This window comes from Ornithorhynchus anatinus, chromosome 19, assembly GCF_004115215.2.
Source record: "Ornithorhynchus anatinus isolate Pmale09 chromosome 19, mOrnAna1.pri.v4, whole genome shotgun sequence".
Lineage (NCBI taxonomy): Eukaryota > Metazoa > Chordata > Mammalia > Monotremata > Ornithorhynchidae > Ornithorhynchus > Ornithorhynchus anatinus.
In genome coordinates this window covers 27998854-28016837 of record NC_041746.1, presented here as the reverse complement: position 1 = coordinate 28016837, position 17984 = coordinate 27998854, and the positions used below count along the sequence as shown (strand labels likewise).

The 17984-nt window shown below is 46.6% G+C and overlaps 1 protein-coding gene across 1 annotated transcript; it reads right to left on the bottom strand.

Moving 5' to 3' along the window:
• Positions 1-4729: 4729 nt before the first annotated feature.
• Positions 4730-17718, bottom strand: LOC114805750 (peptidase M20 domain-containing protein 2-like). The gene is given in 11 exon segments (XM_029047686.1): positions 4730-5115; positions 5669-5776; positions 6707-6842; positions 8064-8218; positions 9359-9501; positions 11529-11677; positions 16687-16796; positions 16799-16840; positions 16843-16917; positions 16920-17255; positions 17343-17718. Coding segments are annotated over 11 exon segments (1806 nt in total). The 3' UTR covers positions 4730-4939.
• Positions 17719-17984: the final 266 nt, after the last annotated feature.

The window sequence follows — 17984 nt, the reverse complement described above, 5'->3', positions numbered from 1 at the left end:
CCTCCTGGCAGGTAGATTGGGTGGTGTTTCTTATTTATCACTGAGTTTACCCTGGAACTTGGCCTTAGCCAAAATGTTTTCCAAATATCCTTCCTCAAAGAACTTGTATTTACAAGGAATTGCCGGTGTAGGTGGAAGTCTTCAAAAGAGACTTCCTAGTAACTCACAGAATACAGAGGAAAAAAATCCTTTCGGTGTATCTGAGAACAATGGTGATAACTGGAATTCTTAAGTAAGTGAAATCAGGAAGTATAATGGCTGCCTCAAACAGTTTAAGCTAAGTACCATTAAATTTAGAGTTTGTTTTAGAAATTACTTCAACACATCAGACCTGCATACCTTTTACACCACCTCATTTTTTTATGGTATTTAAGGGCTATGTGTCAAGCACTATTCTATGCATTGGGTCAGATACACGTTTATCAAGTCGGACTCGATCCCTGGCCATGTGGGGGTCACAGTCTAAGGAGAGAGTAGGATTTAATCCCCATTGTACAATTGAAGAAACTGAGGCCCAGAGAAGTTAAGTGACTTGCCCAAGGTCACACAGAAATGGGCAGAGCTGGGATTAGAACCCAGGTCCACTGAGTCCCAGGCCCGTGCCCTTTCCATGAGGCTACACTGCTTTTCATTCCCCTATTAGTCTGATTTTTTTTTCAGCTCTAGCTTTTCCAGTTCTACAGTATTTCCATATTTTTAATCTATCACTTTCCATGCTGGTGCCTTTGGGGTCTTTATTTTCTAAGAGACCAGGATATTTCGAATAAGTGAGCGGTGGTTTACTTCAATATCGGTAACTTGAGGAAATCGACCTGTTTTTGACTTTCAAATGTACATCTTGGGATAAAAGCATGAGCCTTCTGTTCTCCCCTTCCATAAAGATCAAATAAAGTTGTTTATTGGTGGTCTTTAAAAAATACACTTCTAACTCTTTGCCAGTATATTTGCACACTTCTACTTCTACATTCCTGTTTATGTCTGAGTCCTACAAGCTGTTGAAGTGTCAGCGGAAGCCAGAGGAATGTTTCATTTCTGCTGGAGCCAAACCTTGGCTTCTGACCAAGGAGACTGCCGTCACAAAACAGGCCCAGGCAGGGGACTGATCAGGTCTGTGCTGAGCGAGGATGGAGCCTGGAGTGACTGATGTTGCTGTGTGAGAGTGGATTGAGTGTTTAAGGTGACCGGTCAATCGTATTTATTGAGCGCTTACGGTTTGCAGAGCACTGTGCTCAGCGCTCGGGAGAGTACAAAAGAACAGCAGACACATTCCCTCCCACAACATCAGTCTCAAGATTATCTGATACCTTTGATACTCTCCCACTTCTCACTTTCCACTCCTCCACCCACACCCAAGTCTCCTCAAAGAAAACTGTTCTGTCACTAGTCAAGCTTCATCGGGTGCCTGGGCTGTATACTCTCCCCTCCATCTCACACACCCATAACCTTGGCATTATCCTCGACTCCCTTCTCCGTCTGTCTCTAAAACACGTTGGTTCTACTTTAAGCACTCGCTGTGTCAAGCACTGTTCTAAGCACTGGACTAGATTCTAATCCTGGCTCCACCACTTGTCTGCTGGGTGATCTTGGGCAAGTCACAGCTTCTCTGTGCCTCAGTTACCGCATCTGTAAATAAGAATTGAAGATCATGAGCCCCACGTGGGACCCGGACTACGACCTATCTGATTATCCTGTGTCCACCCCACAGCTTAGTAGAATGCCCGGCATATGGTAAGTGCTTAACAAATACCTTTTTTTTTTATAAAGTGTTTGACTCCCCTTTCCCTAGCACTTGGTCTGAGGCCAAGCTGACACCCCAGACTGTCAACCCTCTTCACTGGACCATAGCAGATGGACAGATCGGACACTGAAAACCGGACGTTACACTATTTTGGAGAGAGGGGCTTCACTGTAAGTTGATCTTCTTTCTCCTGCTCTAACCCTTCTAAGGATAAACGCTTTACAGTCAATTCAGCAATGCACTTCTAGTACCACCCAGGAAGGCTGAAGGCTCTGGTTAGAAAAGGGGAGTTGAGGAGGTGAGGTGGAGAACAGGGGAGAAGGGGAGCGGTGGAGAAGATGCAAGCTACCGCCTCTAAAGCAATTTATTATTCATTTGCCAGAAAAAAAAAAAACTTCTCCTACTCTCAAACTATAATGTATAACTGCTGGGGGGACAGGGGACAGGAGGGGAGTATGATCTTGGAAGTCTGGCCAGATTATTTTCCCTTTTTATAGGTTAAATTAGACTAGATTATGTGGAGTCACCCATATGCTCCCCTACAAGCTAGAGTTTTTGCAGAAGGGTAAAGGACAGAAGGAACCATATCGAGGTGGAATCTGAAAACCATTCCAAATAAGGTATGAGAGTCAAACTTAAAACCCAAAACCAATGCACACAATAAGAGGCCAAGGGTCTTTAATAAGCACATTTATTCTTACAAGAAAATTATACTTTAAGTGCTCTTTCACATATTCTGTCCAGCACACTGATTTATAATATTGCACAAAACTACAAACTGGTGAGAACAGGCACTTTTGATTCACCCACAGAGACAGATTGTTTGTTTCATCTGATCATAGCCAATCAACCCATGTTCAACTCAACCACAAGTGAAGACTGTGGTAGCAGAGGCTGTACCCCATCAAAGTTCAAACGTCTCCTCAGAAGATCTTCCCCCATTTAGCCTTACAAAGGACTAAATGTCAAACAGGCATTTATTACACAAGAATTTGCTTGTAACAATCCTCTTGGCTAGTTATAAAACAGTTGGTTTATAGATGGAAGAACTTGGTGTGCAGAAGAACAAACATCAAAAGGAACAGTTTTGTACAATAGCAGCCTCATCATCAGGATGTTGGGGAAAGGCTTCGCATTCCATTTTTCCAGTTGCACACGCACAAATGCCTCATGAACTTAAATTTTGCATGCTTCTTCAGATTTCCAAGAAAGCCAGAAGTCTCCATAATCCAACCGAGTGCAGATTGGCTGAAAAGGCAATCCATATGGAAAAGACACATACAGAAAAAGAGGAAACCGTAGCAGTTCTAACTTGCTCATTACTGCCGACATGGAAACTATAGGGGTTGCTAAGACCTAATTTTGTAAATTAGAGAGATTATGAGCAACAGAGTGAGGGAAAAAAAATACGGTTCAGTTATCCCACTTATCCCACCATTGCAGATGTGTGTAGAACTAGGCTGGAGGCTATGGATATTTGGTAACTTTAGGAGTTCAAGAGGATCTCTCTCCTCTACAGCCCCCTTATTCTGTAACACAACTCGTTCCACCGATTACAGTGTGTGGTTCTGTCTAAATTATTCTAGGAAAACATATCCAACCTACCATTAACTCCTAAATAAGAGGCAAGGCAATAAAAAATGATTCTCTCCTTCTTAGAAGGGACGGTACCCTTAAGTGAAAGAGTTCTGTTCTGTGATTGATGTGAGAAACCAAGATAAACATACTGCCACAAAATTCGTTTGAAATAATGACCTGTTGCTACCTTGGAACTTATGCCAAGTTAATGTAAAACAGGCAACTGTTCCAATTAATCTGAAAAGGCTATTGAATTCTCACACACACTAGGACAAGTAGTAGTTAACAGCTGGTAAAAAGCACACTTGCTAAAAATCCAGCACCTCCAAAATAAATAACCCCAAGTGCTAGGCCTTATCACTCTCAAAGCTTTATCAAAACAGTCCCGGCACAGCACTACAGGAAAGCAACAGTATTTGAATGCCAGGACCAAGCTGAGTGACTGCATGCTGACCAGAATAAAGGCTGTCAAACAGGCACAAGGCACTACTAGGTTTAACCTTTGTTCATATATTTCAGTGAGGTACTTTGGCACACAAAGGAAGCAGCATCCCAGGATGGCAAATGCTTGCTAAAATGGCTCATGCCTCTTGCCACCTTATTGCATTTCTTGTCATTCTTGGTGGAGTTTGGTTCTCTCAATCACTCGACTGTATCTGAGCACTTACTCTGTGCAGAGCACTGTACTAAGCACTTAGCCCATGTCTCACTCCCTTTCCCTCACTGTTGCTGAAACACAAAACTAGGTCCACACAATATTAAGCCTTACCCATGCCCCATATACGTGCCGGCACTGCAAAAAGCAATGCCTCCATTTGTACTAATATGGTGCCTATTTGTTCAAGGGGAATTCAGAAAAACTTCCTCCCAAGGTCATGTCCTCTCCTGAATTTGGGATAGTATATTGCCCATATTGTGACTTCACTACCCAACAAGTACACTAGACAAACATACAAGACAAAAAAAACAAAACCAAAAAAACCAAATCCAAAAAAATCCCACCACCACCACCACAGCACACTCCAAAAGCATGAATGGTGGGATCGAGGCAGATTGTGCTTTAGATGTACTTCCTTTCCCCAGCTGCTTCCCTTTAAATACCCAATATATGATCTGGGTTCCATTTCGATCAAGATGAGGCAAGGCTGATTGTCTCTTATCCAGACAAACATTGGCCACACACAGATTTTATGCCTTAACAGTTTTTCCCTGAAGATCTACAGTGAGTTTTGCACCATCCCGAATCTCCTCCTCCTTTCAAAAACTCACTGGCTAATTTAAAGTCTTTCCCAGATCCTGTTCAAATGCAATAACAAGGAGACAGGTGAATTTCACTCAAGTATCATTACATTATAGATGAAGCATCTGTGGCAGTAGATCTTTTCAACCCGTTACTGAGGTCTTTCTGTGATGTTTCTGTTCCATAGCTGTCAGGTCCTAAAGGGTCTTGTTTTCACAGAGTATTTGACTTAACTTTTCCTTTTAGTGGGCAGGAAGTAAAGCGCTTTCCCCACTCACATGGTGTCATCCACTTTTGAGGCAGCAGGAGCTCACCATGACCCTGCTTGTGAAGGAAGGAAGCAGGCCGTGGGAGAAGAGCTGAGTGGGATTCCCAGAACGCACCTAGGCCACAGCCGGGGTGTCTTCCCGCGTCGCATTGAGAAACTCTTCCTTTTGGAGTTGAAGCTTGAAGTCCTCCCTGACCCTTTCCAGAAGACCTGGTTTGAAAATTACATCCAAGGCTGTCATTGCCAGAGTCTTCGCTGTTCGCAAAGTGTAGAACTGAGCTTCCTGTGACCCTAAGGCGTGAGGAGGGGGGAAAAGAAAACAGAAATCAACCAATGAATGATATTTGGGTGCTTAAGTGCTTGGGAGAGCACAATACAACAAAATTAGCCGATACGTTCCCTGCCCGTAATGAACTTACAGTTATGCTTATGCTTCCTCTCCAGAGGAAGCTGGGCTGCTTCAACCACTCCGGGGCTGAAGTGGAGGGTTTTTTCTGCAGTTATGTTTCATTTCAGAGAAGTAGGGTGGCCTTAGTGGATACAGCAGGACTGGAAGCAGGGGACCTGGGTTCTAATTCTGGCCTCACCACTTGCCTGCTGTGTGACCTTGGAAAGGTCACTAAGCTTCTCTGTGCCTCAGTTTCCTTACCTGTAAAATGGACTTAAAATACCTGTTCTCCCTCCCCCTGGACTGTGAGCACTATATGGGACAGAGACCACCTCTGAGATGATTGCCTTTAGGTCCCCCAGTGCTTAGCACATAATAAGCACTTAAATACCACTAGTATTATTATTGCTTTGCACTGAGCCTACTCCAATCCTATTCCCCTCAGTGATTCCCTACCTGCAGCCACCGTGTACTCCTCAGTGTGATTAAGTGCGTCGGAACCGATGTAAAAATAGGGATGGATTCCAGGAACCACAAAAGTGACATTTCCAAAATCAGTGGAACCTGCGGGAGGGAAAAGAAAATTAAGTGAAAAATGAAAGTCAACAACTCAATTTCAAATCACTTATAAAGCTCAGTCTCGGGTGGGCAAGATTCCTTAAGGAGAGACAAACAGTTCATTTACTAAGTGGTCATGGGCCTAAAAGTCTCAAAAAATGTATAAGTACTTGAAGGGGAAGAGGTTGGGGGGCTAATGCGGGGAATGGGGAGGACTATGCTTTTAAGGACCCTAAAAGACAGGACAGGGTCCATTAGTTTCCTGGTATCATAGCCAAATTAATAGCATTAGGGAAGAGGAGCTTAGAAATGAGTTCCTAGAATAAGTTGACAAATGACCTCTTTTGAGAGTCATGGCTCCAGGCACCCACAGGCAATCCCAAGCTAATTTTATTATATGGAGAGATTTGGTCTCTGCTTTCAAACCGTGCCAAATCCAATCCAGTTTGGCGAGCGGCTAACCTGAGAGTCAAAAGTAGCTTCAACCTCGTTTAAATCTTTTGCTCAGGGTTTGCATTCCCCAGCAACAGCTGAAACAATGCCCTCCTTTCAACATTAAATATCTGTTGCCCTGGAGACAATCTTGCTTGGTGGTGTTTGGGTTCATTTTCTGATTTAAGTGGCCCTCTTCTGATATGCCTACTAAAAATTAACAGACTTGGCCATAGCAAAATGTTTAAGGTTAAAACAGTGAGATGTATCCGGGCTGCAACCGAGAAACTGTGCTCGTTTCACATTTTCTTTTTGGTAGGGGGTTTGGGAAGGTTCCTTCCTCCTCTTACTGGCTGTGCTAGAAAAGCTAGAGGCAGCACATCCCTGCTTATCCATGAAAAAGGCTCCGTTCAAATTTTAAACTGCTCACTGTGCCCAAAGCTAAATCCCTCAGCTCAGAGGGATGACATGAGATCGAAGGACAGATATGCACACTCCTATTACCTGACAAGCCATTCAGGACGGAATCATCGGAGATAAATTCAATCCCCTGCTTCTCTCCATTCTCCACATATGCCTTGGCCAGACTCCTGTTGGGAAGCACGTTGTAATAGTCATGTGCTCCTCCTATCAATTCAACCTAGACAAAAAACAAACTAGCATTAGAACTTTGAACCTTCTAAACGAAAGGAATCGTAACCCCCCGCACGAGTGTTAGAAGAAACTTTGAACCTTCTAACTACAGGAATTGTAACCCTCACATGAGTCTCTCGAGGAGCTGGGCTCTAGTCGACTACATGGAATCTAACAACAGGGATCGGTAATGATCTCACTCCACAGGCCACTTACTTTTAATAAATCTTCCGTGGCCCAGCAGCAGAGGTTGGAGAGATGGGAGTATAAATGGTGGCATTTATTGAGCACCCACTGCACTGAGTGCCAGAAAAATATCTCAAAATCACAAGACTGGTTCTCTTTCCTCAACAAGCTGACATTCTAATACTAAATATTTACACACACAAACTCTCTAGTGCTGAGGGCAGACACACAAGTCCCACCTCCGGTTTCTCTTATCTGTCTCCAAGTCAGCCGTGGAGAGTACAGTAAGGAAGCCATTTCCTCCATGCTGCTCTTTGGAGGAGCATAGGGTGGAAAAGAAGGCTTCTACCTGTATACGTGGCAGGCTCAAAGGCAGGTAAAAACCACCAGCTGGCTCAGAGACAGGTAAGCCACCACAGATCTGGTTTGAAGGTCACAATAAATCAATTTGCCAACCCTGTGGGCACTCAAGCACTATTTTGTTTACATAGCATTTGAGAAAAATGTATCTCCTTGCTCCCAAATACTTGCAATTTTACCCCCGCAAAAACTTCCAAATTAGTTTGCTGCTACAAAATGAGTACATTCTCTATAACTATTGTAGTTACTATATGTCTAATATGTGGCTGTCCCACAAACTAAAATTACATCAGGCCTGCAGCCCAGAGTAACTGGGGAGCTTGAATTCAAAAATCAGGAAAGACAAACCTTTCAGGTACCATTTAACCAGGCAACTGAATGACTATATTGCTCACCTTTGCTCTTAAATCTCTGCCAGAGAGAAAACTTCTTTGTTAAATGCCTATTTTTAAATAGCTTAAGAATAATTATGCTTTAATTCTTCTCTCCCTTTAATTATCTGCTTTAATTCTTCTCTCCCTTTTTTAAATCTCATTTTCTGAATCCATGAGAACTATTCTTTCCCAAGTATTTAGTACAGTCCACCGGAGGCACTCAAATGTTATCGATTAAGCTTAAACTTTAGTCAGTCTGAAAGCAGAGGACCCTTTATTAAAAATATCAACCCCAGTGGCTGTCTTACAGAGCACCCCGTGGCCAGAGCTGCAGCTCTGAAACAGTCTTCTGCTTTTTTGGTCAAAGTTGATAGTTCCTTCATCGATGGAGCACGCAAATAGTAGACTAATTCAGCATGAGAAGGAATGATATTTGGTTTCACACCACCATCTTTTATTATACCTGGGAGAGAGAGAGAGAAGTCACAAAAAATGAATAAGACAAAAGAAAAAGTGATTCAAAACAAGGATCTTCTAACCTTTACACCAATGGTCAAAACATTTCAGCCTGCGTAAAGAGAAAATAAAAGCGAGTTGGTTAGGAAACTAAAGTCAAATCCTCAGTTGGGAATTCCTGTGGCTTAACAAATGCCATCATTATTATACAAGGCTATCAGGTTGTCCCACGTGGGGCTCACAGTCTTTAGAACAGCGCTTGGCATATAGTAAGCACTTAACAAATATTATTATTAATCCCGATTTTACAGATAACCGAGGCAGAGGGAAGTGAAGTGCCTTGACCAAGCTCTCAGAGCAGACAAGTGGTGGAGCCAGGATGAGAACCTTCTGATCTTCTGACTCCCAAGTCCATGCTCTATCCATTAGGCCACGCTGCTTCTCTTGTCCGGTTGGTAGCTGGGCTATGGTACAACTAGGGCTTTCAATGCATGTTTTGGCTAGAAAGTGATTAGAGGGCATTCCTTCCACAAAGAGAGCCTCGTTGAGGTCAGTGTGTTGGGTTATTGACCAAAGACAATATATATATATATAGTATGTATATATATCCCACTTATATGTATGTATGTAGTATGTATATATATCCCACTTCACTCAGAACGTGCTGAAAAGTCAGCTCAACTCTGGAAATGTTATAAGAATGAATAATTAGAAAGCAACTGTTACCTGTTTAACAGCCTGGGGAGAGTAAAAATGGGGGTGGAAAGAAAGCCCTCATTCTCATTCGAAAATTTCATCTATTTCTTTAGTATAATTGCCCAGGCCCAGGTGTTTAATCAATGACTGTAAACCTACAGGGATCTCTTCACAGCATCTGTTGCTCCCTAATGCATTTCCGAAACCGTTCACCTACAGCAACGGGCTTAGAACCATGGGAATAGTTATCAACTGCTACCAACTCAGCATCGGGTTCGACTAGACTGTAAACTCTTTATGGACGGGGAACGTTGTAATTCTATTGATCTGTCCTCTCCCCAGTGCTTAGTACAGCGCTCTGCACATGGTAAGCACTCACTAAATGCGATTGATTGGTGCAACTTAACAGCTTTAAGCACACCTTGCTGCCCAGAGTTACTCAAGTTCTCACCATGAACTCTCCAAGTGGGTTTCATTTGCTGCCTTAAAACTGACAGATTGTTGTAGGCCAGGACAGCGGCATCTAGTGCATTTACTCCTTCCCATGGATAAGCTGCAGCATGAGAAGTTTTGCCATGGTATTTCACAGTCACACTAGGAAATAAAAACCACTTAATGTTATTCACGTCCATTGTTCACCCAACCAGATTAAAAAAAAAAACAAAAACCTCTCCAAACAGCCCTTTAGGAATTATTCAACTCCGATTACTAAATCCATTTTTTGGCCAACGTAAAGGAAAAAAATTATTTAAAAATGACTAATGGAGGAGAAAATTATTTCAAGTTATGGGAGATTTCCCCACGATTGACCACTCCGAAATCTTCATGACGTCCAATGCCTCCTCAAAGGTCTTCAAAAATTCAGACCATAATTATTGGTGATTATCGACAAATCATATTTAATGATTGCCCACCCGCATTAGCAATCGCTGATATGGAAACCATTAGGAGAGTTTGCATTTGTTCACTCAGGACCCACTTTGAGCTATTAAATCAATTTGCACAGGGTTACTGACACTTGATTTTAAATCACCGTTGTTCCCAGGATAGACTGCATTATTCTAATCCTCAGATTAACCACACAACATTAACACTAATCCACCTCTTTGGTTAAAAACCATCTCCAAGTCAAAAGGCCAAAAGCTGGAGGATTAAAAGCTACAGTTTGGCCAGACTCTCCTAGTGAGTGTGGATTTTTATTCCCTTCAGGAATACTTAGCATTTTAGAATTAATGAATTCTTTTTTCAACCACATTTCTCAGATACTCACTAAAAATCCTTCTAAGCTCTGCCCAAATGTTTCAGCTCCTGGTTCCCAAACTTCGATGTTCAAGAATTAATTTTTGGTGGAGACCCTCCAACCCAGATAATTTAAACGCAAAACCTGTTCGTTCTTTTGTTTTCATAAGACCAAACCTTAGAATGGTGGTTTTTGGTTCCCTAGTTTGAAGAATCAAGGTATGTTCTTCCAAACCAAGAAAAATTGAAACAAGTATGTTCCAAATGTTTAGGGAACTAGCAACATAATTTGGTGGTATTTATTAAATGCTTACAAAGTGCCAGACACTGTGTTAAGTGCTGGGTAGATGCATGATAATCAGGTGGACACTGTCACTGTCCCACCTGGAGCCTAGTCTCAATAAAAGAGGTAATGATTCCTCATTTTCCCAAAGGATTATTTGCTAAAAATATTTGCACTGAGTTAGACTGAGACATGTTTAACAAAATTTCATGTTTAATTCACCTTAAATTATGTATTCACCACCTAGTAACACATATACATATTCATTCAATAGTATTTATTGAGCACTTACTATGTGCAGAGCACTGTACTAAGCGCTTGGAATGTACAAATCGGTAACAGATAGAGACAGTCCCTGCCCTTTGAGGGGCTTACAGTCTATCATATTCTCCATTACAGAGGAGCAGCATGGCTTGGTGGCAAGAGCACGGGTTTGGGAGTCAGAGGTTGTGGGTTCTAATCCCGGTTTCGCCACTTGTCTGCTGTGACCTTGGGCAAATCACTTAACTTCTCTTGTGACTCAGTTACCTCGTCTGTAAAATGGGGATTGAGATCGTGAGCCCCCTGTGGGACAATGTGATTACCTTGTATTTACCCAAGTGCTTATAACAGTGCTTGGCACATAGTAAGCGCTTACCAAATGCCATAATTATTACTACTTCTTTCTACCTAAATTATACTGTGTCATTCCCCCCTGCTAGATTGTAAGATCTTTAAGGGCACGATGCAGGTCTATTAATTCTATTGTACTCTCCCAGTGGGCTCTCAGTAAATGCCTTTATTACCACTAGACAATTTTTAAAAGATTATGCAGTCCTTTCCAGACTTCACAAAATGGTTCGTGAAATGCAAATGCACCAAATGGTGTCTTTCTAGAAGTTAGATATGTTACATTATTCCCCAATCGGACTAAAAAAAAAATAATCAGGGAAATGAATTTTGGGTTTCCGGAATATCTATAGGCATTAGTGTTTCAACACTCAGTTTCAGGAAAGCGGGATAGAGAAGGCGCTCGGTCTCCAGAAACATGCAGTTAAACACCTCATGTCAAGAAGGGGTGGGGTGGGGAAACAGATTTCTCCTCCGCTGGACCACTCACTCATGTTCTGCCACATCGGGCAGATAAGCTGCATTCTCTTGGGATGGATGGGCCATAAACACCACATCGAGGTGATTAAAAGCACCAGCTTCAATTAAGTCAATTTTGCCACCTCCATCTTCTTCTGCAGGTGTTCCCAGAACAATTATCTGGAAAAGAAAGCCTGTATTAAGAAGTAGTCTAAAAATAGTTCAGAAGACAATATCGTACGGATCTCTATTGAATTATTTACTTAGTGAGTTATCTATTTTTAATCTCACACTAAGGGACATGGGTTTGGGGTTCAAACAGTCCATAAGTGTGACCTGATCAGCTAATACTAGGCTCTTCCTGAATTTTAGTACAGATTGCATCGGCAAATGAAATTCTCAGTTTGTTGCCAAGACCCCTCCCTCACCTCCCCCCGGCTTATAGATTTTGACGTGACTCAAGTCTTGGCTGTTTGAGGGGCCGCTCAAGATGCCCAGGATAAATAAATGGATGTCACCTAGCTCCTAAAATCTTTTAGAGGAAGCTTTTGTTGCAGCACTCTTACTTCCTTGACCTCAGCTTGGTGATTGACATTAATAAGCACTACTTTTCCAGAGAGTATTACGATCAATTATCAGTTAATCCTCACCGCCACCCAACGTTTATCCTCGTTTTTGCTAAAGAAACTGAGGCCCTGAGATGAGGTAACTTCCCGAAAAGCAGAGAGCAAGGAAAAGGCAGTCGGGATTAGAACTCGGATTTCCTGATTTCCAGTCCTGTCCTTTATCCTCCAGCCTGTTGCCATCTCACTAAGATTTTTTTCAAGTTAACGTATTAATCCTCTTTAGAAGGGTATGACGCAATTTTAATGCCAGTTAGAAATAACCAACTATTACACAAACTTACTAATTTGTTCCCACCAGTCAACCAGGCAGATTTATTGGTCACCAAACACCTAATTAAACAAAAAAGAACTTTACAGAATAAACATTTTACTTTAATATTTGAATCTCAACTTGTCGAAATACACAATTTTAAACAACCAAAAAAAAAAAAAAAAAAAGAAAGCGGTATCTGTAAAAGGGGCTCTTGGGCTACCAAAACTGTAGTTGAAAATGCAGGGAAATACAGTGGGCGTGAAGTCTATCTTGCAAGCAGGAAAATACTCTAAGATTAGTGGTTCCACTATAATAGTTGTAAAATGCACGTTTCAGATTTTTGCTGCTTGAGGACAGCTGATGTTTGCCTTTTTCCTGTAAAATGCACGTTTCAGATTTTTGCTGCTTGAGGACAGCCGATGTTTGCCTTTTTCCTCCCTCTACTATTCCCAAGTCCCCCAGAGCCTTGGCCTTTAATGATGGGCTTCTCCCTGGTTCCACCTTTTGATTCCGGGCCTGAGATTCTGGAAAGGCCTCCCAAGGTTCAGTATGTGACCAATGCAGATCACTAGAAGCTTTTTGTATGCCTAGGATGGTCAGCCTTTCTTCCTGAGTAATGCGACCAAAGGAGCTCTGAAAATTTTATCTGTTGCATGCCATTGGCAAGGAGAAGTTGAAGGGAGACATGCCAATGGGGCAGTGGTGGAAGGGCGAGGCGGAGTTCATCAAGAAAGAGGAAGCTTTCTAAATAATAATAATAATAATGTTGGTATTTGTTAAGCGCTTACTATGTGCAGAGCACTGTTCTAAGCGCTGGGGGAGATACAGGGTCATCAGGTTGTCCCGCGGGAGGCTCACAGTCTTCATCCCCATTTTACAGATGCGGTAACTGAGGCACAGAGAAGCTAAGTGACTTGCCCAGTCACCCAGGTGACAAGTGGCAGAGCCGGGATTCGAACCCATGACCTCTGACTCCCAAGCCCGAGCTCTTTCCACTGAGCCACGCTGCTTCTCTAAGTACCTGGGCGAAAAAACCAAAACCTAAGAGTGGCGGTCAGAATTCGAAATGCTTTCCCTTGACGGCAGTGGTGGATTTACCGTCAATCAATGGAATTTGTTGAGCGTTTACTGCGTGCAGAGCACTGTTTTAAGAGCTTGGGAGAGCATTCATTCAGTTGTACAGTACAACCGAGTTCGTAGACATTTTCCCTGCCCACAACGAGTTTACAATCCGGGGGGGGGATGGACATTAAATAAGTCATGGATATGTGAGTAAGGTGGTGGTGAATAAAAGGGGCATATTCAAGTACTGTTGAACGAGGAAACTAAGGCCTGGGGAAGTGGACTTGGGAGGCCTCTCTATTATCTCTCCCAAGCGCTCAGCACAGTGATCTGCACAGAATCAGCACCAAATGCATTAACGTTGATTGATTGACTGTGGGAACCAGCAATCCTCACTCGGTTAACTCATCTAGGGAGCTGAAAAGTTGAGTTGAAGACCACGTCCAGGTCCTTGGCCCCTTCGATTTGCTCAATCCAAGGGTCAGGGATTGCCAAGTGATTTCAAGTGACCCGTCTACGGGTCCCAAACAATCATATTTACTGAGTGCTGGCTGTGGGCAAGGCACTGTACCAAGCACTTGGGAGAGTACAATTGTAAGAGAGGTTGGCGGACCCATTCTCTGCCTAAAAATGAGCTGTCAGTTTAGAGGGGGAGAGAAATATTCGTGTAAATAAGTTTAGAAGATTGAACCTAAGCACTGGGAAAGCTGAGGGGTCGGGGTGGGGGGGGTAAAGTTGTATTCATTCAGTGGTATTTATTTGAGTGCTTACTGTGTGCAAAGACATTTATTCAATCATATTTATTGAGGTGCTTATTGTGTGCAAAGCACTAAGGACTTGGGAGAGGACAATACAACAATAATACAGACACATTCCCTGCCTACAGCGAGTTCACAGTCTAGAAGGAGCAAACTCATTCATCCAATTCAGTCGTATTTCTTGAGTGCTGGACTGTGTGCAGAACCCTGCACTAAGCGCTTGGAGAGGCCACTACAACAATAAGGGCTTAGTACAGTGCTCTGCACACAGTCGGCGCTCCATAAATACCAGTGAATAAATAGGCAGCCACATTCCCGGCCTTCAACGAGCTTACAGTCTAGAAGGAGCAAACTCATTCTTTCATTTCAATCGTATTTATGGAGCGCTGACTGTGCGCAGGTCATTGCACGAAGCGCTTACCGACTGGTAACAAAATCTGTTCCCGATTTGTCCATTCCAAGCGCTTAGTACAGTGCTCTGCACATAGTAAGCGCTCAATAAGAACTATTGAATGAATGAATAAGCGCTTGGGGAAGCCAATAAGACGATAAGGGCTTCGTACAGTGCAGTCAGCACTCAATAAAATAATAACTATAGCATTAAAGTGCAAATATAATAGTAATACTACTACTACTAACTGTGGCATTTAAGTGCTAATGTGTCAGGCACTGACTAAGCACTGGGGTGAGCCAGCAATTCGGATTGACACAGTCCCTCTGAATAAGCAATGCATGTGCATTCCAAGCGCTTAGAGTGCTCCACACAGTCATGCTCATAAAACGTTGAATGAAGAGAAAGAATAATGAATAAGCAGACTCCAACCCTGCCCTCAACGAGCTTACAATCTAAAGGGAGCACATGAGCCACTCAGCGCCAGACTACATTTCCCAGGAGCCCGGGCGAGGGGCTGGCTTCAGGAGCCTAAGGAGTCGAGCCGGGCCCACGTGGACTCCCTTCGGACTACATTTCCCAGGAGGCTCCGCGGCGACGCTCTGAGAGCTTATAAGGGGCGAGCCGGGCCCCCGGACTCCCTTTCGGACTACATTTCCCAAGAGGCCCGATGAGACTCAGGAGAGCCTATAAGGAGTCGAGCCGGGCCCTCGTGGGCTCCCTTTAGGACTACATTCCCCAGGAGGCTCCGCGCCGACGCTCAGGAGAGCTTATAAGGGGGCGAGCCGGGCCCCCGGGGACTCCCTTTTGGACTACATTTCCCAGGAGGCTCCGCGGCGACGCTCTGGAGAGCTTATAAGGGGGCGAGCCGGGCCCCCGGGGACTCCCTTTTGGACTACATTTCCCAGGAGGCTCCGCGATGAGACTCAGGAGAGCCTATAAGGAGTCGAGCCGGGCCCTCGTGGGCTCCCTTTAGGACTACATTCCCCAGGAGGCTCCGCGCCGACCCTCAGGAGAGCTTATAAGGGGGCGAGCCGGGCCCCCGGGGACTCCCTTTTGGACTACATTTCCCAGGAGGCTCCGCGATGAGACTCAGGAGAGCCTATAAGGAGTCGAGCCGGGCCCTCGTGGGCTCCCTTTAGACTACATTCCCAGGAGGCTCCGCGCCGACCCTCAGGAGAGCCTATAAGGGGGCGAGCCGGGCCCCCGGGGACTCCCTTTTGGACTACATTTCCCAGGAGGCTCCGCGATGAGACTCAGGAGAGCCTATAAGGAGTCGAGCCGGGCCCTCGTGGGCTCCCTTTAGGACTACATTTCCCAGGAGGCTCCGCGCCGACCCTCAGGAGAGCCTATAAGGGGGCGAGCCGGGCCCCGGGGACTCCCTTTGGACTACATTTCCCAGGAGGCTCCGCGATGAGACTCAGGAGAGCCTATAAGGAGTCGAGCCGGACCCTCGTGGGCTCCCTTTAGGACTACATTCCCCAGGAGGCTCCGCGCCGACCCTCAGGAGAGCCTATAAGGGGGCGAGCCGGGCCCCCGGGGACTCCCTTTAGGACTACATTTCCCAGGAGGCTCCGCGGCGAGGCGTAGCTGGGCCCCCGTGGACTCCTTTTCGAACTCCATTTCCCAGGAGGCTCCGGGGCGAAGCTTAGGGGAGCCCATAAGGGGGCGAGCCGGGCGCTCGGGACGCCCTTACGGGCTACATTTCCCAGGAGGCTCCGGGGCAAGGGGCGTGGCGTGCTTGCGGAGCCTATAAGGAGTGCAACCGGACCCTTGTGGAGTCCTTTTCGGACTCCATTTCCCAGGAGGCTCCGCGGCGAGGCTTAGCTGACCCTCGTGACCCCTTTCGAACTACATTTCCGGGAGGCCCTGGGGCGAGGGGCGTGGCTCCAGAGCGCCATATTTCCCAGGAGCTCCGGGCGAGGCTTCGGGGACTCCATTTCCCAGGAGGCCCCGCGGCGAGGCTTCGGGAGCCAATGAGGAGTCGCCGGGCGCTCGCGGCCTCCCCTTGGACTCCGTTTCCCAGGAGGCCCCGCGGCGCGGGGGAAGCCTATAAATAGCGGCGCCGGTGACGCAGGAGGGAGAGGGAGGCGCCTCACCTGGACGGGCGGGGCGGCCTCGCGCAGCGTCTCCAGGCCCCCCTCAGCCCCAGGGGCGGCCGCCCCGACCTCGGCGATGAGGTTGTGTCCGCAGGCGTGACCGAGGCCCGCAGCGCGTCGTACTCGCAGAGGAAGCCCAGCCGCAGGGGCTCCCGACCCGGGCCGGCGCCGCCCATTCGGCCCGGAAGGCGGTGTCCAGCAGGTAGTGCGGCCGCACGGCCCAGGGGGGTCCGGCGCCTCCCGCCCGAAGAAGCGGGTGAGGGCCCGGTGGGCGCCGTGCTCCTCGTAGGCCAGCTCGGGCGCGGCCCAGATCTCCCGGCTCAGCGCCCCCAGCCGCTCGGCCGCCGCCTCGATGCATTCGGACGCCCGGAGCTTCAGCGCCTCCAGCCCCGGGGGCCCCCGCCGGCCTCCCCCGACGCCCATGGAGCGGGGGCCGCACGGAGCCGAGCGCTGCCGGCCCGCGCCGCCCGCGCCGCCATTTATAACCTCCTGGGACCACGCCCCCTCGCGGCGCTCCAGGGCAACGTAGTTCGGAGGGGGCCGCCGCCGGCTCCAACGCCTATGGGTCCCTCGAAGCCCCCCTGAGCCGCGGGGCCTCCTGGGAAATGTAGTCTGGGAGCGAGGCAAGTCGGCTGTTCATTGGCTGCCCCGGGTACCGCCCTCTCGCCGCGGGGCCTCCTGGGAAATGTCGGAGCGAGGCGCCAATCGGCTGTTCATTGGCTCCCCAAAGCCCCCCCTGTGCCGCGGGGCCTCCTGGGAAATGTAGTCTGGGAGCGAGGCGTCAATCGGCTGTTCATTGGCTGCACAGGGCCCCCCTCGCCGCGGGGTCTCCTGGGAAATGTAGTCTGGGAGCGAGGCAAGTCGGCTGTTCATTGGCCCCGGGTACCGCCCTCTCGCCGCGGGGCCTCCTGGGAAATGTCGGAGCGAGGCGTCCAATCGGCTGTTCATTGGCTCCCCGAAAGTCCCGCCCTGTCGCCGCGGGGCCTCCTGGGAAATGTAGTCTGGGAGCGAGGCGTCCAATCGGCTGGTCATTGGCTCCCCAAGGCCCCGCCCCCTCGCCGCGGGGCCTCCTGGGAAATGTAGTCTGGAAGGGAGGCGCCTCCTGGTGGGGGGTGGGGGAGGCTGGTAAAATAATAATGTTGCTATTTGTTAAGCGCGTGCTATGTGCAGAGCGCTGTACTAAGCGCCTGGAATTGAAAGGACCATGTCTGGAGATTACACCTTTACAGCTGAAGACAGAAATATAACCTCATCTGCTAATAGCAGGATGTGGCCAACCTGGATCCTTGATTTAAATA